We start from the raw sequence: 24,991 nt of genomic DNA on the forward strand, positions 1-24,991 counted from the left end.
CCATTTTTGCTGTGCTTTTCCCCCTCCATATCCTTTTGACTTTTGACTTTTCACATTATTAGTCATCAACATTAGTTATCTGTCATGAATGTGTTTGACTGATGTCAGGATGTGATCTTTGCCTCTCTGTGCAGCTCATAACTGCTGTGAGTCAGTGCTAGTCACCCTGTGCTCAGCGGGACGGGACGGTTACGTTCATACTCTGGCCACCGCGCACCTGCACTTCATGCAGGACCTGGCCTTCGACATGGCCCAGTTCCTGGTGAGTACGGTGGGGCAGACGGACACACTGGAAGAGGCTCTACTACTGGACGAGCATCAGATCCCGCTGCAGGAGTGCGAAAAGCTGGACCAGAGTCTGTCCCTGGCCCTCAGACATCTCACGCTGCCCCCTGGCTGGAGCCTGCTGGGGAACAACACACGTGAGTGCAGCTTAATGGAGGCTAGTTGTTAGATCTGGTTCAAATAGGGTTGTAGGTTCAATCCATGTAGTATTATTGTATGATACGCAATGAGCAAAGACTATAAGTAAGTAGTAAGGCAAGTAGTCATTAAAAAGAGCTCAAATCATCATCATATTTTGTCCTTTAACTGATCATGACAAAGAACATTTGGTGTTTAGGTCAGAGGACTGTTTATGTAACTTGCAGCCCTTTGCATTCGTTGCAGTTTTGATTTCATAAGCTAAGTACCTTTGTTTTAAGAAGTTGTCTGTGTACATCATCCAATAGGAGATTATCTACATTATCAAATGGGAGGATTGTCTCAGCAATAGTTCTGATGTGGTCCTGTAGGGGGCATCTAAGCATTAGCAGTGGTGTAGTTCATCAGGCTTATTCTTGATTTGTCTACAAAACCAATAAAAATTAAAGCTGCAAGCAGCATTTATCGGGGTTCAAGCAATTAAGGCCTTTAAGGCCTTTAAGCATAAAAGCATCAAAAGTTATTAAGATTTATTTAGCAAGCATGTAACTACTGACATAATAGATGAAAAAGACCATTTACCATAGGAAATATATGGTTTTAAAGCTTTTTAACAGTTATAGCGCCACCTTTGGTCCGATCTCCATAAAATTTGGCATGCTTGTTAATGATGTTATTTCACATATGTTCACCAATTTTTGTGAAGTTCTGAGTTTTTATTTATGATTTATAGGTTTTTTTATTTATTTTGCCCCGCCCATTTTATAAATGACCCTATTACAGCCATCCAAATGCAAAAGTTCAACTTTTTTTTGATAATTATTGATCTAGAGAGTCCAGAGAATTGTCCTAGACTGGTCTGGTTCCGATTGGGCGAAAAACCAGGGACTAGTTCGCAAAAGTAGGTTTTTAACATAATTACGAATATTTAATGAACGGTTTGATTGACAGCAATAGTTCTTGAGGCAAAGTTGTTCAGCATGAGCAGATCTATCAAATGATATGCATTTTGTGACAATAAGTGTAACACCACGTGATTACAGAGCCATTAAACTCGTTAGCGCCAACTAGTGGCCGATTTCTTTTAAAATTCTTACAGACCTCTAGGGGCTTGAGCCGAACATGCCCACTGAGTTTCGTTCTGATTGACCTCCGTTAACCTTGTCTAATAGGTGCTCAAACTTCATTGGCCGATGGCGGCCATGTTTTTCGAGATACACCAATGTCCTCATAGACATACATGGCACCTTGGACCAAGACACTGCATACCAATTTTCAAGTCAATCGGACAAACGGTCAGGTGGTTATAGCCTGTTTTATGTTTTTTTAATGTTATAGCGCCACCATGTGGCTAATCACCGCGATTTCTTTACTGTGACCTTAGATTGACCTCTTACACATGTGTACCAAGTTTGGTGAAGATAACTCATTTACTTCTGGAGTTATAGCCATTTTAGTAAAACTAGCTCCGCCTCCTTCGAACGTTTTGGCGCCCCTTAGCGACCGTGAATCAAAATTTAAACTTTTTTTTAATAATTATTGATATTCAGACTCCAGAGAACATTTTTGCACTTGTTTGGTTCCGATCGGACAAAAAACCTAGGACTAGTTCGCAAAAGTAGGTTTTGGACAAAATCCAAAATGGCGGAAAATTTGCATACCGGAAAGGAAATCCTTGAGGCCTTTTTTGTTCGGCTTGAGCCAAGGATTCCAATGATATAAGACACTTGAGTCTGTGACAAAGGGTTGGTGAGATTTAAGCAAAAATATGCCATTTTTTTGGTTTTTGCACTGTAGCGCCACCTATTGGCCAATCTGGCTCATATTTTGATAACCTCTCCTCGATTTTTGTACTACCATATGGCAAAGTTTCAAGTCTCTAGCACTTACGGTTTGGGCTGCACGATGCGTTTTACGGCAGAAGAAAAATAATAATAATAAAAATCCTTACAATTACAATAGGGTTTCAGCACTTCGTGCTTGAACCCCTAACAAAACAATTTACTGCCTTATTTAATATAAACTTTTATGTATTATAATATAGTATGTATTATTATATAAAAATGTAAACTGCTACATTTTGCAGAGCTTTTAATTCTTTGTTATTCTTGGCCTGTGACTTATAATGTCTCTATTTTCTCATTTTATCTGGTTCCTTTTAGTTTCATTACATGTGTACACTCCTGGCAATAAAATAAAATAGCAAAATATTTAGTGGTCTTTTAATGGTCTTAACCAATTTAATCTAAAATCACTGGTCAGGAAATTAGGAAGAATTGCACAAATACTGTAGATGAACTAACTTAGCACGGAATAGTCTTCCCCAACTTGCAGACAGCTTTCTACAGGAAGAAGAGACAGTGTTGTTCCACTCAATGTTGATGACTTCAAACTGTTCTTGAGTAGTTGAAAAATATCTCCCAGTTCGTTTGTGTTTAATATGAGACCAAACATTCACTAAAGGGTTCAAATCTAGACTCTGAGCAGGCTAAACATGAGCCTGGTGGACTTGCTCTCAAGCCACTTCTTGTTTGTCTTTGCAATTTGGACAGGAGCGTTTAAAAATAACATCTGATCATTCTTTTTTAGATGAGAACTGTTCATTTGTGGGAAGCAATATTCTCCTGTACTCCGAAGCATTAAATGAATTTTCCCAGTAAAATAGCTCAACAATACCAGCAGCTAAAAAAGCTTCCCACACAATGACACTCTTCCTCCATGCTTCACAATGGTAGAGATGCATTTATTATTATATTTCTCAACATGCAACTCGTGTTTCATTGTGATTCATCACTCCACACACAACTTCCCATATTCTTCCAAATACTTAATTCTGTCTTTGATGGTTTTCTGAGACAACAATAGCTTTTTAAGTTGTGGATTTGCTTAAATTTAGCTAATTTCCTGACCAATAATTTGTGGTTAAGACAAATAAAAGCTTAGCGTTTAGCCATTTTTGGGCTTGGTCCATATTTTTCCAAGCAATGTAGAAGAGAATGTACTGGATGATATTCTCGAGCACGGATCAGCAGCCAAATAAACGTCCCTAAATGGCATTCCAGATCAGGTTCCAAGTAATCAGAACAGTTCCTTTGAGTTCACAGCGGTCACATGACCGTTGACAGGTCAGTTACAGTTTGACGTTAATTACAGCTGCCAGATCTTTTTAAATATTTAATTAACTGCCATTGTTTTGGCCTGGTTCTTCTCTGCTGAATCACAGTACAAGACAGTCCTTGTCTTAAACTTGTCTGATGGGTTTTTATTATGCTTAAAAATGTTGCTGCTTTCATTTTTCTGTAATAAGCACCACTTTGGTTTGATATTTTGTGATTTAATAATAATAATAATAATAATAATAATTAATAAGCCCGAATGGGGTTTATGTGCTGTATATTGCTGTTTTAGTCACTTTTTTTTATTTATTGTAAAAATACAGAAAGTTTACTGTTAGGGTTAAGGTGTGTATTGATACGAGTATTGTGCATAATTTTACTCATTCCTGCAGCTTTCAAGCACCTGCTCAAAAGCTCACGCACATAAAGCCACCTCTCAAACAGAGTGTGAATTTTCGTGACTTTGCGCTTAAATGGTCAAATACACACAAAATGATAACAAAATGCCCGGCTTGGCGGGTATTCGGGTAAACACAGACAGTTTTGGAACATAATAGTTGAGAAAGAAAACGCATGTTGTGTGACAGTATATTGGATCTGTGCATAAACTCTTAAAGGGACAGTAGCCTAAATAACCTGCTGCTCTGTCATGTTAATCAGAGAACAAAAGACAAAGAAAATCACTCTCTGCTCTTGACTGAATACCTTTGGTAACTTTAATTGAATGCAAATTAATCTGTAGTTAATTTTTTACAATGGAGACTATCCAGTGTTATTTTACATTTGACGGATCTATTGTATTTACTTGTGCTATTGTTTGCTAATTGTTGTTATTTTATTACTGACGGTTTACTTTAGTTTCAAATAATGCCTCCATGGGCTGTAAGATATTTTAACAAAATTACCCAAATTATAAAAAATAAAAAGAATTATGAGATAATAATAAAAAAATATATATTGAAGTTTTCCCTGTGGTATCAAAAATGGTATAGAATATCGGTATTTTTCAAGGTATCGTATCAAAGTTAGAAATTCCAGTATCATGACAACACTAGGTTATAGTATTTAGCTGTATATAAAAACAATTTAAGTATATGGTATGTCCTTATTTGCATAGCTAAGTAAAGTGTGTATGTGTGTGTGTCAAAACACTTCAAATAAAGTTATTGGTTATTATTGATATGCTTTTGATATGTATTGATAAGACAAACACTGATCCAGGTCTGGTTTATGTTCATCCATTTTTCTCTCTGAACACTCTTGTTTTTGTCTTTCAGGACTGGAACCTCAAGAGACCCTTCTACACTTTGCAGCCCGTCGTGGGCTCCTCAAAGTGGCCAGTTTTCTCATCAAGCAGCCAGGGGCCCGACAGGCCCTCAACCTGTGTAACAAACAGGGGGCCACACCGGTGGTCATCGCTGAGACCCGAGGACACACTGCACTACTGGAGCTCTTCAGCCAGTGAGTAATGTACTTACAGTACATACACAGCCTGTTATTCACATGAAAACAACATCAATCTGTACTGATGGAGGAACAGGAGTGAATGGGAATCTACTGTTGAATAATTGTCCTCACACTGTTAAATAGTCAAAAACATGAGTGTTTGTATACTAAGTGAACTGTTACTGTGGTTATGATGGTTAGATATTGTCTGATGCTTACTGTTTAAACACTTCCTGACTATTTTATACCACTGTATTATTCATTTTAAAAATCAACAGCAGTGTCATCGTCAGTAACTCAGCAACTCAAATCATGGTTGCATTTTGATTGTACAGCCCAGAGTAAACTTTTTTTATATTTTATTGAAGAGGTTACAGTTATGTCGTCTTTTGAAATAAAATAAACATTTACAGAAATATATTCCTTTTTTGTTAATAGAATATAAAAAATGTAAACATATTTTAGCTTAATTTGAAGTACTAACATAACTATAACCAAAACTGCAATAAAAATGAATAAACAAAAAATAAAAAGTAATAAAAATGACAAAAACACAACAAAATTACTAAAACATGCTAACATTAAAATGAAAACAAAAAATATTAAAATAAAAACTATAATAGTATATCAATGCTAATAAAATAACACTGTTTCTCTTAAAAATTAGAAATGAAGTTTTAAACATTTTAATGTGCCTATCATTATTCAGATAATTTATATTTAGATGAATTATATTTAAAAAAATTGAATTTATAACAATCTCTGAAATAATTAGAGTAAATTCTGAACACGAGACATCTAAAATCATTTTAGAATCTAATAGAGAGGCATTGATTCCACACAAGAAACATCTGAGAAGCAGGATGTCTCCATTAGCTCTCTATTAATCTCATTGCTGAGACATAAAAGCGATCTAATTGGGTATTGTTCTTTAATCTTAAGCATGCTGCTTCAGAGAGCAGTGACAGTTGCTTTCCTGTGACCTGGTTGACAAAAATCACTCCACCCAGCATTAGTCAATGCTCCAGGCCCAGATTTTAATCATTACCTCTTATTACACACTTGAGTTGGCAAAAGAGTACAAAATATGCATGTAGCTGTATAATAACTTGATTTGTGTATTTGGATCATTCTCCACTGCCTCTTGAACAAATAAATCAAAGCAAGTACATCCATAAGAACTATAAATTAAATTGAATTTCTTGATTACAGCAGAGTGTTATTCTGTTTGAAGTTGTAATGAAACTGTCTGGGCATATCCTGTTCATCCGAGGGCTTGTTTTGATTTAGGGAGGATTTGGATACAGACGCTGGCGTTGAGGCGCTCAGACAGATCTCCTCCTCGGGCAGTCGCGTGGTACAGCACCACCCCTCTTTGAACACCTACACCCTCTCTGTGGGCACCGAGCCGGGCGGTGCATCACCCAACCTGCAGGCTGACATCCTGGCACTGCGCAGGCTGATCATTTGCCATTGTCAGGGGAGCGTGAGTCAGATCAGTTTTTTTTTTTTCAGATATTGGCAAATCTTCCTTTTTCTTTTCTCTCTGTCTGTCTTTTCAGTTCTGTAGTCAGTTTTTGATTGTGATGAACATCTCCAGAAATAAGGACAATATGTGCAAATGTGAAGAATAATGATGAAAATATATTGATAAAGACAGAATGATGCAGTTGTAAGGGAAACGTTACTTCAGTTTGAACCATGTGGTTAAAAATGTGATATTAAAAAGATCAACTCATAAGAAAAACACTATTGTTCATTTTAATTGGAATTGTCACAGCTTAATATGATTGAAAGTGCAAGACAAAGTTGAATTCTTTTCAACATTATATTTTTAGAGAAAATAATAGTAACAATACACGTTCATATAAATAAATGCAAAGTTTAGGTAGTATTCAATGGCTTTATTCTATCAAACCCATTAAAATGTAATGTTTCCTATTTGTGAAGTGCAAATAGGCTAAAAAGTCTGATGAAAAACAATGTTTTTCCATTACACACTAAAAACGATATATGTATATATCTCACTTTTCATTATTTATATATTTTAGCCTGTACTCTGAACAACATTGTACTTCTCATGTTACTGCCTCTTTAGGATGAATCGCTGTGTTGTCTTCCTCATGTGTTGGATTTTTTGGAAATGTCTGCTAAATGAATGCATACTATTATGCAGGCAACAGAGGGGAACTTGTTTGCCAAGAAATATCCCTCAGATTTCAACCTCCACCAGAAATAGTCTCCAACAACTGTAGATCTTCTATTCATTGCATTGACATAACTGTAGAGTTAGAGAATTGCTTGAAAGGGAGAAAACTCTAAAGCTGTTGTTCTCTGTTCATGTTCAGGGAGGAGTTGCGTTTCAGCAGAGCTCAGATTCTCCGCACATTGCCCAAGAATGTGATCATGGCCTGGAGACCAGAGTTTGCTTTTGTGAAGAGGCACCGCACGACTCCCTTGGTACGAGAGAACGAGGGTTCACTCCTTTTAACACAGAAGAAAACAAAGGAGAATGTAATGACCGCCTGGATCATTACGGTGACGGAGGTCCCTCGCTCAGCTGTGAAACTGCCACGGCTCTCCTACGCAATGGCAATAGTGAAGATAAGCGGGTGTGTGTTTGTGAAAACAGTGAGACTGATTGCAGAGCGCAAGAGGAGAGCTCAACTGCTGGTGTAGTTAGTACCGGGGACATTGGAGATAGTGGTGATGGTTTGCAGAGCAATTCTGTGAATGTAGCCTATAGAACCTCTTCCTGCGGACAACAGAAAGAGGAAGCTGATAAAGCGGACGACTTAATCTGTGAAGCACCGGGGGAAAGTCAGGAAAAAGGACACAACTCTGTAGAGGAGAAAGCATTGGAGGAGAAAGAGCTATCTGAGCGTAACCCCACCGCTGAAGCAGGAGATATGGGAATTACTCAGTCTTTGGACACGCCGGAAAGCTCAGATGTTGAATCTTCTTCTCAGGGTGCTGAGACTGATGATGAAGAAGAGGATGGGTACAGAGAACCCATAGAACCAGTGGAAGCGCGAGAAGAAAGCAAGGAACTACCGGAAGTAAATCCAGATGGAGATACACCTCTAGATTGCCTGAACCAAAATTGGTTTGAAAATGAAATTCACGTTTGCCGAGACGTTCGTGATAAAACTGGTGACCCAGGAACTTGTTCGCTGGAGGGATCTGAGGGAGGCGTTTGTGAGAATACCAGGTGTAATTTGGAAGGTAATCAAGACCATCTTGATTCTTCAAGAACTTCTGATCAAGAAGATGCCAGTGAAGAGTTTCAGGAGACTCTTGAAATGCCATACTCGGAAACAGATGCCGACCAACAGAAGGAGGAACTTAGTGATACAACCTCGAGGACTTCAGTTGCTGAACATGAGAATGTTTCATGCCTGCATGAAATAAATCGAGAGCTGTTGCCTGTAGAAAATCCAATTCTTTCTATTATTGAAGATGCAGTGGAAGAAGGAAGTGAGGTTGACGGACAGAGACTGTTAAGTTCTTTCGATATATCACAAACTGAGCCTGAACCAGAACTTGGATCTCCTACAGCAACTAGTGAGGACACATTAGAACCTGACGATCTTGAGATGATTTTAGGTTCCTGCTGTGAGGGGATGGAGAACATCCAAGAGAACCAGGAGAACAAACCCATTTTTGAAGCTCAGGCAACACTGGAGGAAGTTCTTGAGTCCGCGATTCCTGCAGATATGGAGAAAGTGAATCACCAAGATGACTCTTCTCAGGATCCCAGGCAGGATATGACCTCAAACAATGAGGTCACGCAGGGCACATCAGAAATCGAGTCTTCAGAAGGGAATGCAGACATAGTTTTTGTAAATACAAATAAATCTGGAGATCAAGGTGTCCTAGATGATCCCTCAGACATACCTGTTGTATTTAAGTCAAATGAGTCTGGAATCTCTGAGGAAAGCCTGGCAGTCAATACAGAAGATCTGATGAGTGTTTTGGTACACAGTGACCATGTAGATGGTGCCTTACATGTCTCTAAGGTACTTGATAAGAATGACATTATAGATTCTTCTGTATGTCCCGAACAAGCCCAGGAAAGCTTAGATCCAGTGCCTCAAGCCGTAGAATCTGCAGTGCATGAGGTTGGGCAACCAGTTGGGGAAGAAGACCTACTGAAAGGTGAGTTGAATGATAAAAAATAGATATATTTATGATATACCATATTTTCTGGAAAATAAGTAGGCACATGATTAAGTTGCACCGGGTCAAAATTGCATTGAGAGAACACAAGTTGCATCAGTGTAAAAGTCACATTTGATTACATTCATATTTGTAAAATACCAGAATATAAAATGAAACTTTTACGAACATTATAAACACTAAACTTCACCTAAACCTCTGTTTGCACTTTATGCATGCATTATATAAGTACTTGGGAATATAAGTCGCAACACGTTTCAGATGATAATAAATATGTGACATATATTACAGAAAATACGGTAGCATATGCATTTGATGACATATATTTATTGTTGCTTCAACAGTATTGCTGGTCCAAAACGTTCTGAATCAACTGAAATGTTCTGAATCAAGGAGAAATGTACTAAAATCCATTGCCAAGATCCAAGTTGAATTTCATCACTGATCGAATATTGCAGTGTGATTGCGTAACAGTCTCTATAAAAGCACCCGCCTTCCATAATAAACCAAAATTAAGTAATTATACCTTTCAGATCCAACAGAATAATTGTAAGTAGTCTGTGTGCCTCCATCACGCACACGCCTGAGAGAACAGGGCGTATTCATCATGATATATTTACACAACAAAATGTAGCTTAGCAACAGGTGATGTCATTATAGGATGTCCAGGGAAGTGAAGTTACAAGACGAGGTCAGCATCCATTTCCTGACCTTTTTTCTCTGTTCTCACAGTGACTGAAAAAGTACATTTGGTACACCCATGTTTTTAAAGGGGTATTGTTATCTTAGTGGAGTTACGTAACTGAACCGAAATAGCCAGACTTATAATTTCCAGAAATATCCCTGTTTGGTTCGTGTATTTGTTGGTGCAGGACATGTTTTTAGTTCATTCATCACTTAATAAAAAGTGACTCATATTTTCCATTCTTGAGTGAACTAATACTTGGTTGTTTTAAAAAAAAATAGTTATCAATGATCTTTTTTTTTCTTTTTTTTCATGAAGAACTGTTGTTCTATTTGTTCTTTTACTTTTTTGCTAATTAATATCTGACTGATTAAAGTTATTGTAAATTCTAAATGTTCTCTTACAGAGTCAGATGCACATTTGGAGGATCAGATGGACTTTCAGAAGACAATGTGGCCAGATATCATGGACAAAAAAGATGCACCACTGGTTAGTACTAAAAATATAGTGTTTTTTAGACTATATGTTTAATTTACTACACTTAACTCATGAAATATGTTGTGGGTGTATGTTGTGACATGACTAAATGACATCCCATGATTGATTGTTGGGTTGCAAAAATTCTAGGGCTCCCAAGTTTTTTTTTTACTGTCAATTTTTAGTTTTATTTTGATGGATGCTTATGACTGTTGTTACGCTGGGCTGTTATGTTATGTGCCACGTTTGTTTATAAAGTTGCTTAATGATGCTTGGCAAACCCAACAAGACAAGTCAAAATAAGCTCATACTTTTTTGTTATGATCCCTTCAGCAAGCTCAACATTCAGCAAGGAGTCAGTATTTACAGTTGCTTTGAAGTAAATCATTTTGAGTACCAAGCTCCAAATAGGGGTGATATTTCTATGAAAAACAAAGCTTAATGTCCTGTTACTTGGCTGCATTTTGGTCGAGTCCCCATGGTGTCGGGCCCACGTGTAACTGATAACAGATGTGGTCCTTCTCTTTCATCTTTAGCCTTACGTGTTACATAAAGCTTGGTATGTATATAGCCAGTGCAGATTAAAGAACAGAAATACAGCACCGTTCAAAACGTCAGTTAGATGATTTTTAAAAAAGTTTTAAGTATTAAAAAAATGTAAGTATTAAGTATTTAAGTACAATTTTTTTTAATAATTTGATATAGCAAAGATGGATTCAATTGATCCAAAGTGACAGAAAAAAACAACAAATAATGTAAAAATGTATCACGGTTTCCACAAAAACATTAAAGGGGTCATATAATGGTACATGCACTTTTACAAGTTGATTGTACTGAAATGTGTGTTGGCAGTGCCTGTACACAACCATCATAAAATGATGGTTTTTTAACTCTCCTTATATGTTTTACCCCCTCTCAAATCAAGCCGTTCGTTTTTGTGACGTCACAAAATCGACGCCCCTCCCATGATTGTTGATTGACAGCAGCGTTTCAACACAGACCCGCCCTCGCTTGTGAGCGAGCTGTCTGTTATCATAGTGCATTGTTGATATGCTGGAGCAGAATGGCGTCTAAGCGATTGTGGTGTTCTGTTCTTGGGTGTAATAAGGAACACAGCAGTCATTTTGATGTTCCTAAATCCGAACTGCTGAAGACGCAGTGGCTGAGTTTTGTTTTTGAAGGGAATATGCCCAAAGTATTGACGCGGGGATTCCCTCGCGCTTTCATATTTGCCGGAATCATTTCACACCAGACAGCTTTACAAAAGCTGGTTTTGCTAAGAAGCTGCTCCTGAAAAAAAGGATCGGTACCAACGTGTTCCTGCTGAACCTCCAGAAGAATTGAGTGTAACGTTTTATTAACCTTTATATTAATCTTTGCAAATCGCTTGCTGCACGCTTCAAGATGAATGCATCTAAGGTTTACACTCAGGGTATATTACGGCATGTTTTCTATGTACGACGTTCTCAATATAATTCATAATCCCACGTTTATAATGAACAACGCGTTATGGTTATTGTGTTATTAAAACTGTGTGTATGCAGTACGCACAGAACAGAGGGGCGGGGTGAGCAAAGCTCATTATCATTTAAAGACACATGCACTTAAACGGCGTGCTGTTTTTGACCAGGTAAAATGAGTGTTTTCTTACAATACTAATGAGAATTTTTAATTAAAGTGTATTACAAACTTTTAATTTAGACCCTAAAGAATCATATTAGCTTGTACAAAAATGGCATTATATGACCCCTTTAAGCAGCACAACTGTTTTCAACATTGACAATAATAAGAAATGTTTCTTGAGTACAAGACAAGCATATTAGAATGATTTCTGAAGGATCATGTGACACTGAAGACTGGAACAGTGCTGCTAAAAATTCAGCTTTGCATCACAGGAATAAATTACGTTTTAAAACATATTCAAAATAGAAGATGGTTATTTTAAATTGTAAAAATATGTTTACAATATTGCTATTTATTTTGACTGTATTTTTGATTAAATAAATGCAGCCTTGGTGAGCATAAGAGACTTCTTTCAAAAACTAAATTTCTTTACCTACCCCAAACTTTTGAACAGCGGTGTATATGCAACCAGATGACATTATTTTCGGCTTCATTTTTGTTGGTTTGCTCTGAAGTGCTGCATACACAGCGTAACATGATTGTTCTGCTGTTATTCAAGGTAAAAGAGTTGCTTTTGTGTCTGTGGTCACAGATACACTAGATGTGGTAGCGTTGAGGCGTGAAGTCCAGAAGCAATGTGGATTTGTTTATTTTGTGAGCGTTCAAATTAGAGGACAGGAACAGAGAGTAGAGATGGCTGCAAACTACGTGTGTTTGTGTGGTTCAGGTATTCTCCATGCCAAGGGTATTCAATTAAAGTTCCAAGATGTCCAGTCTCTATATTTCTTTCCCAGACAATACTTTTTTGGAATAGTTATAAATTTCCATCTGCGCAGCAGTAGTCAAAATAGTCAACAAATATGAGTAAATTACATGACCGATAAAATAAATGGTATTTGCTGTATTCTCATTTTCTGCAGTGTTTCAGTGAAAGTATCAATCGATTTTGCCGTTCACTGTTTTTTCTACTGTTGTTAATCTAACCGTGACATCTGCAGCTCTTAATGTGGCGCTTTAGCGGAAGTGAGAAGCAATGCGCTCAGAACAGAAAAGGCTTGAATGAAGCACATTTGGCTCTAGATACAAATATTAGAGGATACAGCTAACTGTAGAAATTATTCAAATAGTTAATTTGTGCACATGGTTTGTCTTAAAGCATATTAAAAACACCACATAGACATACTGTATAAACACACACACCACAGGGGGTCTTTAAAAGGTGTTACTGGAACCGGACCGCTTTCAACTATTTGAGGAAATGTATTTACTATCACTTTTGATTCAGTTTAATGTGTCCTTGCTGAATAAAAGTAATAATTTCTTTAACAAAAAAACAAGAAAATCTTAATGACCCCAAACTTTTGAATGCTTACAATAAATGGGTGAAAAATATAGTACGTTTAACAAAAAAAAAAAGTTGGCAAAAAGTAACGCTGTCACTGTGCTTTGGTTTGATCTGTAGAAAAAAAAAAGCTGTTGATTATCCGTTCTCCTGTTGGATGTTGACAGTTTTATGTCGTGACCTCTGGGCCAGCTGTTCATCCACAGGTTTCTTTATAACTGTTTGGGGGAATGGGGGGCTGGGGTTACCCTTTTATGTGAACCACAAGTGCTGAAGGCCTTTTCCTGGTAATTATAACCAGCCCCATCCTGGCAAACACGAAGCCACGGTTTCTGCTTCGTTCACCTCTGGACTGAGATCATGAGCAGATGGAAGAAATCACTAGTAGGTGTTGCTCTGCCTCGTTTCCTCTGGGCAGAGGGTGTGTTTGTGATTGTGTATATACATGGTGCACGAAACACTGAGAAGCTTTGACAACGTTTCAATGGTGGTGTCAATCAGAAAGGCATCAGGGCTGTTATCAGAGTGTCCCACCGGACAGGCTTTCCTGCAGGGATCATTCGATTCAGAGAAGGAACGAGAACTGTGACAGAGAGAGAAAGGTGACTATTTGGGTCGTTTTTGTTCTGCGGTATTTTTTCTAACTTGGTAAAAATGCTAACAAGGAAGTATTTCTATAAAAGGGTATATCAGAAGTATACTCTGGTCAAGCTAAGATACTTTAATCCTTGATAATTTACACAATGGCAACTCAATTAACAGGATAAAACATTAAGAGCTAAAGTTAACCATTTCCTCATTGAGCTATTGACAGTTAACTTGATTGTCAGCTTGTTTTGTTTCACCCCCCCCAAAAAAAAAAAAAAAAGCTAAATTAACAACCAATTCCTCAAATCCATTTCTAAAACTTGCTGATACTAGCGCTGTTGTTTTCTTAGCCAAATGATGTCACTTCCTGGAGGATGATATCATCAAGGAACTGGCTTTTGTTAGTTTTGAGAAATTAAAAAACTAAGAGCAGGGAAAGTTGATATGCTTTTTATTGCTATACTTTCACCTATGTATGTGTGTGTATGTGTGTATATATATATGTCAATGATAACAACCCTGGCTATAGATTGATCTTTGATTAGAGAAATATTTTTTTTAAATAATGTTTTTTATATTAGTTTTAAATATTATATTCACAATTTATATAGTTTGGTTCACAATTAAGTGACCAAGATCTTAAACTAATTTCCTTGCAGAGCAGATGCACTGTGAATATAAACATCTGCTCCTCAAGGCAATGAGTTTAAATTCATGGTCACTTAATTGTGAACCAAACTATATAAATTGTGTAAGTAATAGTTGATCCAAATTTATTAAAACACATGGGGAAAATGCACTGCATAGCAGGAATGACCCATGTGCAGATGTGTGAGAAAGAGCCGATAGGGTTGGGATGGTGTGGTAGGCGCAAAGAAAGAGGAAAAGAGACTGTTTGCATATGCGACTGTCTGTGTGAGAGAGAGAGAGAGAGAGAGAGAGAGAGAGAGGGAGAAGAGGGGAGTGGGGGATGAGCGAGGGAAAGGGGCCGGCCCTTCACACAGATGTGAAAGATTAGGAGCGTCTCATTTTTCCAAACGCTTGAGCCATAGAGATTGTGCCTGTCAGGACCTCATGTGGGAAATAAGCTTTGTTCAGTGTCACAGTTTCTCCTCGCGTGTGTTGGAAAGATGTACGAACGATACAAGCGGAGGTATAGTTTGTGTGCCAAAGGAGAGAGAACTGTGGATGTAGTTTTGATCAAGGTAAGGAGATCTGAAATGTTGCCATTCAGTGCTGTTGCATTAGGACTTTATATAATATAACTTGTTGGTTTTAAACTTGAGGTCCACAGCACAAGTCTTGTGCTGTAATGTTGTTTTATAATTCATTAGCAAGCATTACAATGCTTAACATATCTATTCTAGTTGAGTATATCAGTAGTTGTACATTTTGTATTTGGATTATAGCATAAAATAGCAAAGTTGAGAGATATGTTGTAAGAATACAGTGTTATAAAATAAATGTGGACACCATCAACAATTAGATACGTTGATCTTGGAAGACTGTGATGAGAAATGTTTGAGTTTAGAGTTTCAGAACAGATCGCAAGACTTATGATCTTTCCTGTATACTGCATGTACTGATTATAAATGGTATATGTTTTTCATAGGAGTCAAAGATTATCAATAACTTGCAGTGTATTTCCAAGCTAAGGTTAAGTTTCTGCTTCTAGAAAGCGTCTGTTTTTGCCAAATGTGATAGACATGCTCTTTGGCGTCCCATTCAGGAATCTCTGCAGTCAGCTGTTCTTTCGGTGTGCTCAAACAGTGTCGTGTCTTATTTGTTGATTCATAGCTCTTTTGTTGAGACATCTGGCATTTACACTTCATGTCATACAGTCTGAAAAGTGTGTGTGTGTGTGTGTGTGTGCACAAGGTGCGGCTTGTTTTCAGCCGTTTAATTTGGTTCAACAGACAAATACCCTGAAGCACTGATCTGCCAGTTTGATCAGGCACTGAAGACGTGAGGCTTGATCTGTCTTTACAGCCATTAGCACAGATGTCACTTCTTTCCAGCCTCAAATCCTTAAGTTCTCAATAAGCTATTGAACTGTATGTGTTCAATGTTACCGGCATAACGCTTTTGTGTATCTCAAATGTAACTGTTCTCTCACATGGCAATTTATTTGATTCAGCACAGTTGATTCAATACACTTAAGTCAACATAAACAGAATTCAGTTTTATGGTAAATGATTCATCATTGCACATTATTCTTAAGAAGTACAATACTTTCCTTTTGAGTTGATCAATCACTCTTATTTTTCAACCTTTTGTCATAGTCCACTTTCCAAAATCAAGTTAATTCCTGATTGATAAATTAAGTCCCACACCACTCATTTTTTTTCTCATTGAATATGGTTTTTCCACTCAGAAATACTTCATACACTTCCATTCAAATGTTTGGAGTCTGTAAGATTGTTCATGTTTTTGAAAGAAGAGGATGCCTCACCAAGGATGAGGATGCCTCATCACCTTTATCAAAAATACAGTGAGAATTGTAATATTTTGAAATATTATTACCATTTAAAATAATGGTTTTCTCTTTGAATTTATTTGAAAATGTAATTTATTCCTGTGATGCAAAGCTCAATCTTCAGCATCATTACTCCAGTCTTCAGTGTCACATGATCCTTCAGAAATCCTTCTAATATGCTGATGTGCTGCTCAAGAAACAATTCTTATTATTATCAATGTTGAAAACGGCCGTACTGCTTAATATATTTATGGAAACCATGATACATTTTTATCATGATTTTTTGATGAATAGAAGGTTCAAAAGATATATTTTTGTCACTTTTGATCAATTTAATGCATCCACCAAGTATTAATTTCCTTAAAAAAAAAGAAAAGAAAAGAAGTACTGTCCCCAAACTTTTAAACTGTACTGTATTTCAGAAGTAAAATAGATTGCGAATACTGTTCCTTAAAGACTTCAATCTAGCACATTTGATTCAGTACATTTCTCTAGATGGATTTAAGAGCCTTCCGTTCTTAATGACTCCTAAAGTCTGGATGGCTGTTGGGTTGGAGCAATGCCTCTGGGAAAGCTCAGATACAATGTTTTGCCTGTAAATGGAGTTTGTGCATGAGTGTGTGTGTGTTTGCGCATGCATGTGGAGGTCAAGAACTGCGTGAGTCGAAGGGGCGGCTCAGTTTGGTGACAGTCTGGGAGCCGCTGCTCAAATCCTAACGGTTTCCTTTGGCTCTTAGCCTGGAGAGAATGATGGAAACGGGCCGCCGGCCAAGTGCCTACATAGCGCTGTACTGCAACTAAAAATCACCATCTTTACAATCAGCACTAACTGGAGATTTTGGAGCTTTGCACAGATTAAACACCGCAATCTTGGGAACAAAAATGGTCCTGTAGGAACATAGCAACGTCAGGCCCAAAAATTTGATTCAAAATGTCCCACTTGCTGATTAACGTGTTCTTATCGTGCCATAAATTTATTCCCAAAGCAATTGCTTTTGTATCACAGCTTTTGTTCCCGCTGCATGCATCCAGAGCCAGCGCACAGTCTGTGCACTTTCAAACCAGATGTGTTTTTATTGGGTACACTTCTGAATTCTCTGTGTTCAACGGAGTCTGCTGGCACTGCCTTTTTGGTCTCTCTCCTAGCGCCGCAAATATGCAGTGAGAACGGCAGTGGTGCCAGATCCTGGAAAGGGACATTGGGCCATGTTTGGCTCTGAACAGACTTCAGGGTTTGGGCCTGTGTTATGGAGAGTGGTTTGAAACTGCAGAGATATGTGCAGTGTATTTAGAGCATCATATAATATAGGGGTTGACGTGCAGTTAATAATGCAGTTTTCTATTTGATGTTACAATGTGCTTTTTCTCCTTTATCAGATTGGAAATGCCTCAAACCTGCATTGCCTGCATGAGCTTCACAGCTCAATGTGTCAGGAGTTTGTGTGCTAACTGCTGTACTATAGCTCTATGTTTGCCTCTTGTCGTTATTTATGGATTCAAGCTAATTTTTCAGAAAGTGCATTTTGAACTGAGTAAAGTGAAATTAATGGCAACTTGACGAATGCAACTCCATTTACTCTTAAATACACTCCGTTACACTCACCCCCCTAAACCTCACTCCCATCCGGGTCACGACACCAATGTAGTAATAATAATAATAATAATAATAATTAATAATAATTCGTTACATTTATATAGCGCTTTTTCTGAGACCTCAAAGCGCTTTACATAGAAGGGGGAATCTCCTCAACCACCATCAATGTGCAGCATCCACTTGGATGATGCGACGGCAGCCATATTGCGCCAGAACGCCCACCACACACCAGCTTACTGGTGGAGAGGAGACAGTGATGAAGCCAATCAGTATATGAGGATGATTAGGAGGCCATGATAGACAGAGGCCAAGGGGCAATTTTGGCCAGGATGCCGAGGTTACACCCCTACTCTTTTTCGAAGGACATCCTGGGATTTTTAATGACCACAGAGAGTCAGGACTTCGGTTTAACGTCTCATTCGAAGGACGGAGCTCTTTTGGCAGTATAGTGTCCCCGTCACTATACTGGGGCATTAGGACCCACACAGACCACAGGGTGAGCGCCCCCTGCTGGCCTCTCTAACACCTCTTCCAGCAGCAACCTGGTTTTTCCCAGGAGGTCTCCCATCCAGGTACTAACCAGGCTCAGCCCTGCTTAGCTTCAGTGGGCAACCAGTCTTGGGCTACAGGGTGATATGGCTGCTGGCTGTAACCCCTCTACCCGGGTCCTAGTCGCCCCGCTCTGTGTGGGCCTCGAACCCAGGTCTCCGGTGTGAGAGTCAGGCGCTCTAACAAGGAGGCTAAAGACTGCAGCCCCTAGCATCTGCCGCTAGAGCACCTATTGAGATCAGAGGAGTGAGGTTTACTCACACAGCAACTACTAGCTGGCCTCCGTTACACATGGATGTTAAAGGTTCTTCATTAAACCTTTAATGCCAATAAAGAACATTTATTTTTTAAGGGTGTAAAGCATATACTATCGCAAGTTGAATGAAGTCCCTCTTTATCTGTATCTATATCTCTATATATAAAAATTTCAGCAAAGATGTAACTATTAAATTGAGTAACAGTAAATACATTTATAATGTTACAAAAGTTTTCTATTCCAAATAAATGCTGTTTTTTAAACATTCTGTTCATCAAAGAATCCAGAAATATATATCATGGTTTTCATAACAATTTTAAGAAATGTTTCTTGAACAGAAAATCTGTATATTAATGATTTCTGAAGGATCATGTGACACTGAAAATTGGAGTAATGATGCTGAAAATTCAGCTTTACCATCAGAGGAATACATTACGTTACATTTTAAAACATATTAGAATAGAAAACTATTACTTTAAATTGTATGATATTTCACAATATTGCAGTTTTTTTAATCAAATAATTTGGTAAACTTGGTGACCATATAAGAGACTTCTTTCAAAAACATTAAAAATCTTACCAGCGCCATACTTTTTGATGGTAGTGTATTTACATTTACATTTAGTCATTTAGCAGACGCTTTTATCCAAAGCGACTTACAAATCAGATGATAAATGGCTGTAATTGTTTTGTGCATAATATATATATATATATATATATATATATATATATATATATATATATATATATATATATATATATATAATAATTATTATTATTTTTTTTTTAATCATCTCACAGTCCACATTAAATGTCTCTACAGGCTGTCTTTTTACCCCTGGACATATGATTTTAGTGTGAGCAAATCTAAAATCCCAAAAGGAGAAATGTATCCAACGAAAGCATCGCGTACACTTTACAATTACACAAACCCTCAATTTACCAGGTCACAAACTGACAACTGTAGATCTCATTTATAGTTTGACCGCTGACACCTATGCGTAAAAAAACCCAGCTCTTTTTCATTTATAATCTTTTTTACATCAGAGTATTTGTTTTTCAGCGACAGTGGATGTGAGATACCATCACACTATGATGGGAACTGCTACAAATAACCCAAAGAGTGTGTGCTTGTGCTTTGTGGCCTGTCTGTAGGCAGGGTCTGTGCTCGGGACAACAGACAGCAGTGTTCTCCTTCCCAGAGGCACACAGTCGATAGTCAGAGCCCTGGCATGGACGTGCTCATCAATGGAGTGTTGTGCATTGTTAATTGCTTTAAAACTGTGCATAGCTACTTGCTTTTTGACAAGCTCAAAGGGTGTGAACATAATTATTCCCTGGCCAGGCTGGAAATGTGAGCTGCTCCTGGGTCAAATCAGAAGCGATGTCTCTCGTTCGTCCTTTTTCTTCACGTTTTTCTCCTGTATTCCCTCCCTCTTGGTATCCTTTGCTGACCATCTTTCTCCCCCGTCCCATCTTGAATCACCTGTGTGACCCTGTAGCTGGATTATAACAAAGGCGAAAGAGCTTTTCACTGTGCTTTCCAGCCGAGTGAATAACCATCAGCTGTGCAGGTCGCTTTAATACAGGCTTTCTATTGTGGGAGCTTTGTACAGGTTGCTGTTCAGTACCAGTACTGCCCGTAACATGAGATCTGTGTAAACATTTCCAACAGACTGTATGTATTCACCCTTTCAGTGCCTCAGATCAAAAGCTGACATATAGTAGGCAATCAGGCATGGCAGTGTTTGGACCTCTTAATACAGACTGAAACTGGTCTTTGAAAAAGGAAGTACAGTATACTAGATACACAAGAAATGCTAATGCTCCATGACTTTAATGCTTTTTAGTTCCAAGATATATGTGACTAAGTTTGCTTAAAATAAATTAGGTATGGCAAAACACACTCATTCTATAGTGCTTTTTTATGTCGACATCAGCAATGTGATAAAAGACGAATTACGTTTATGTACATAAAACAATGTAAGATTTTGAAATGTTTTTAAAACAAGTATCTTATACTCACAAGGGCTACGTTTACTTGATCAAAAATACTGTAAAACAGTAATATTTCCAAATATTATTACAATTTAAAATAATATTTTTCTATTTTGACGTTTTATAAAATGTAATGTTAAAAAATAATAATAATTTAGCTGAATATTTTTGTGGAATATTCTTTGTGTGTTTAATGAATAGAAAGAACAGCATTATATTGAAATATGAATATTTCGTAACATCTTTTAAATGTGTCCTTGCTGAATAAAAGTAAATACTGACCCCAAATGACCCCAAATTTTTGACCTGTGGCGTATAATAAATAGTATTTACTACTATAATAATTGCAATAAATGGTTCTGCCTGTTCTACACAACAGCGACATACTGAAAACTCAACAGCTCTTACTTGATGTGTTTCGCGTACAGGCGACAAAGTCGTCAAAACGACTTTCAAAAGTTTGCATTTTCAGGCACCCAAACGCCCTTGTTGCGTAAATCAATGAACGGTCAAAACCCATAAAAAGTTCCCAGTTTTTAGTTGTAAAACGGTGTTGTGTAAACGGCTCCTACTTGCAGTTCACTAGCGTGTGGGTTGCTGTGCAACTAGGTGTAAAAAAATACAGACTACCACCTTCAATCTCTTCCATTGTAGAGAAGTGAAGCAGCCAATGCCCAAATATGGTGCTGACATCTTGGAGCCCCGCCCACTCTCCCTCAGAATCAGTTATGGAAATGTAGAAATTAAAGTTGAAGCTCCAATCTCCTCTCGAAAATCCCGAAAAAAGTTCCCTCTGGCAAGCTCTCAATCACAGCTGTCAATCATGAAGTCACACTCTCGTTTTTATAGCGTCAAATAACTAACTAAAACCAAACTTATTTAAAAAAAGAACACTTGAACTTACATCAGCATGATACAAACTTCCAAAAAAATGACAGAAACCATCTTTGGAAAAAAAAAAATTTGACTTGTAATTTCAATTTGATTAGTTTAGTTTGTCTCGCGTCCCATTAGATTACATGGGTGCGATCGAAACGTTCTGGCTTCACTTTTCAGGACTCGAGGCACACTTGGTATTAACATATTGCACAATTCAACTAATGTGTTGCCACAGGTATGTTTATAGGCTAGTATTAAAAATGAGCAACAATCGAAGCTTTTCAAAAAAGTGCACACCTGTGAACTTCATATACCTATGGCAGTTTTTCAGCCTATAGTTAGCCTACATGCTAATGTTTTCTCCTTTAGCTCCATATGTTCATAAACACGCTTTTGCTGGTAACTAAGGGCAAAAAGTGTAAAACTACAATGTAGTTTTCAACACATTTATACTGATACTTCCAAGACTAGTCTTTTTTTTTTTTTTTACATTTTTTTTTTTATTAAATGTAACTATGGATTAAGACAGGAAATTTACTGTAGCGCACAACTTCTCTTCACACACAAAAATAGCTTATATTTGAGCTGAGTCTGTTTTAGATGCTGGTTTTACCTTTGCAGCCTTTGTTTCTTCTATGTAATTGGATTGAATCCAGCCAGCAGTATAGTTTGTTTGGATGTCTGGCTTGTGGGGACCATCTCATCATTGGATCCTGATTGCTGAAGCCTCCTTTGGCCCTTTAGGGCTGGTGTGAGGTGGTGTGTGGTCTATGATGAGTGAGATGCAGCTGTTATGGGCTCCACAAACCGCAGACTGAGCTCAAACTTCATGTATGCTGCAGTCTCTGAGCATATGTGAGCGAAGCTGCTGTTTCTGTTTCCCTGTTGCGTATGCTTTTGTTAGCAACCCTCATTTTCACTGACCGTTTCAGCAATTAGAAAAAAACTGACCCCCCTCCCCATCAAATTCAAGTTGTATTGTCATGCATCTGATGTTTATTATTATTTTTTTCAGTATGTCAAGCAATTCTTTCCAGTTAGACAGTCACATGCATAAAACCATATCTTCCTCTTTCTGTCTCCAGATCCACAGAGACAAAGACACACTGTGTTCCAGTGTTTCTCAGAAGAGACACAGCCTGTCCACAGGTAAGATAACACATCCATGCTATCATATTGTCGATGACGTTAATCAATGCTATTGTTTACCTAGTAGGGTCTTATTTTGTCTTATGGCTTCATATGGAATTATACAAATCATATTTAAATTTGTAGGTATATTTAACCCTGTAGGTAATGTTACAGTACAGTAATTGGTTAAATAAGTCCACATTGAGTCCAGAGAAATATGAACTCTAAATAAACACCATCATTTAAAAGTTTTTTTTTTTTTTTACAATTTAAAAGAGCTGCTTTCTATTTTAATATATTTTTTAAATATAATTTATTCCTGTGATGGCAAAGCAACATTTTCAGCATGATTACTCCAGTCTTCATTGTCACATGATCCTTCAGAAATCATTCTAATATGTTGATTTTCTGCTTAAAATTATTATTGAATCTCAATTATTAATAATGGTTGTTATTATTATATATGTTGAAAACAGTTTTTGCTGCTTAATAATGTGGAAATCATAATTTTTCTTTATAATATTACTTAATATTGATATTATTTATAATAATAAGAAATGTTTCTTGCAAATGTTTCAGCAAATCAGCCTATTATAATTATTTCCATTTACCATCATAGGAATTAATTAACTACATTAATTACATTTTAAAGCATAAAACTTAACTTAAATTGTAATAATAGTTAACTAGTTGTATTTTTTGATTGAATAAATGCAGCCTTGGTGAGCATAAGATACTTCTTTCAAAAACATTAAAAAGTCTTAATTCAGAACCTTTGAACAGTTTTTTAATGTCTACTTTTATGATCTTAAACTGTTCCTAGGTATGTTTATGCTTTTTTTATGCTTATGCGTAAGCTTAGCAACATGTTAACAATTTTCTATTTGAATCATGCTCATGCATGAGTCACATTGCTCATGCACTTCATGTGATGAGCTCTATTTAATGTGGCATGTGTGTTCACTTATGAGGGTCCATGACTGTCGGGATGCTGTCTGTTAGACAGGATAGTCAAGCTGTACAGTTAGTCATAGTTTCTTCTAGCAAAAACATTTCCACCCTCTCTCTGACCCTTAGAATTGAACAGGTTGTTTTGACTTTTGTCCCTTTGAGGCTTCTATACAATATGTATGGTTTGCTAGTTTCTCAGGAAGGCGGGAACTTTGCGATGTGAAGTTGCGTTGTTGGAGTGTGTCTACAGAGATTGAACTCTGTTAGTTCTCAAATGAAGCATGGAACAGAAGATAGTAATAGCAACTAGTGCTTGTATAGAGGAGCATGATGACTTTACTTGTACCTTCAGTGTATTCAGCTTCAATACACAAGCAGTGGCTGATATAAAAAACAAAACAAACATTAAAACCACAAACATATGATGCAGTGCTGAAAAGAGAGATCTCCTGTTTAATGAAAAGTGTGTTTCAACCATACAGAATGATTTGTTTGTCCTGTTGTGAATATGTAGACCTATAGCTTTCTTTTTTCCAGTTCGACTCCCCTGACTGGATTGTCTTAAACACACAACTTAGTTGGAATCACTGCGATATTGTTATAAGTGCAGGAAGCAGGATTATATTTATTGATCACTTCCTTGTAAGCATGACACCTTTTTACAGCATTTAACAGCGTTGCAGTTTCATCACAGTAAAATGCTTTGAAAACCATGCTGAAATAAAGTTAGGTTTTATTTTACATTTAATTTAACCCTTGACCTATGTTGAAAACCCTGTAACGCCTTCAAAAATGACCTGCCTTTTAAAAATAGCTTGTAAATTGCTTGTTATGCTATATTATCACCAAATATTGGAGTCAATCTTTTTGTCGACTTGTTTTCTTTCAATTAGCACAGGTTTTGTATCTTTTTGGAACTGATTGATCATAGGCCTCATTGATCTGAGCCTTTGCACCTCAGGTTTTCAGTGAAAAAAAGCATTATTTGCGGATAATTTTGTATTTTGTCACATTTGACAAAATATGGAAACCATTTACATGGTTTATCACTCTAGTGTGCTTTAATGTTTAACCAGGAAGTTTGTTTTGAAATGCTTTTATCCTGTACAAAATGTAAAAAACACTTAATAACAATGTTAAGAAGCAAACACAGAGCCCCAGTGTTTTCAATTTCCAGGTACTGGGACAGGTTTTTTTTTTTTGTACTTGAAAAAATGACACATCACCTTCATCAAATGAATCATGTCAAGAACATTTTTTGTCATTGAAACGTAACTG

The 24,991-nt window shown here is 37.2% G+C and overlaps 1 protein-coding gene across 9 annotated transcripts in view; it reads left to right on the top strand.

The window, feature by feature from the left end:
• LOC311287795 (A-kinase anchoring protein 13) overlaps positions 1 to 24,991 on the top strand; it is a 77,697-nt gene that overhangs the window by 22,493 nt on the left and 30,213 nt on the right. For all 9 annotated transcript variants that reach the window (XR_014626805.1, XR_014626806.1, XR_014626807.1 and 6 more), the window contains exons 4-9: positions 135 to 422; positions 4,817 to 5,000; positions 6,276 to 6,471; positions 7,334 to 9,143; positions 10,256 to 10,338; positions 22,717 to 22,780. Coding sequence is in view for 6 of the 9 variants with exons in the window: in XM_084404853.1 (XP_084260979.1) it covers positions 135 to 422; positions 4,817 to 5,000; positions 6,276 to 6,471; positions 7,334 to 9,143; positions 10,256 to 10,338; positions 22,717 to 22,780 (2,625 nt within the window). In the remaining 3 variants the exon portion in view is untranslated. The remainder of the gene's footprint in view (positions 1 to 134; positions 423 to 4,816; positions 5,001 to 6,275; positions 6,472 to 7,333; positions 9,144 to 10,255; positions 10,339 to 22,716; positions 22,781 to 24,991) is intronic.

Source organism: Rutilus rutilus, assembly GCF_951802725.1.
Source record: "Rutilus rutilus genome assembly, chromosome: 3".
Taxonomy (NCBI): domain Eukaryota; kingdom Metazoa; phylum Chordata; class Actinopteri; order Cypriniformes; family Leuciscidae; genus Rutilus; species Rutilus rutilus.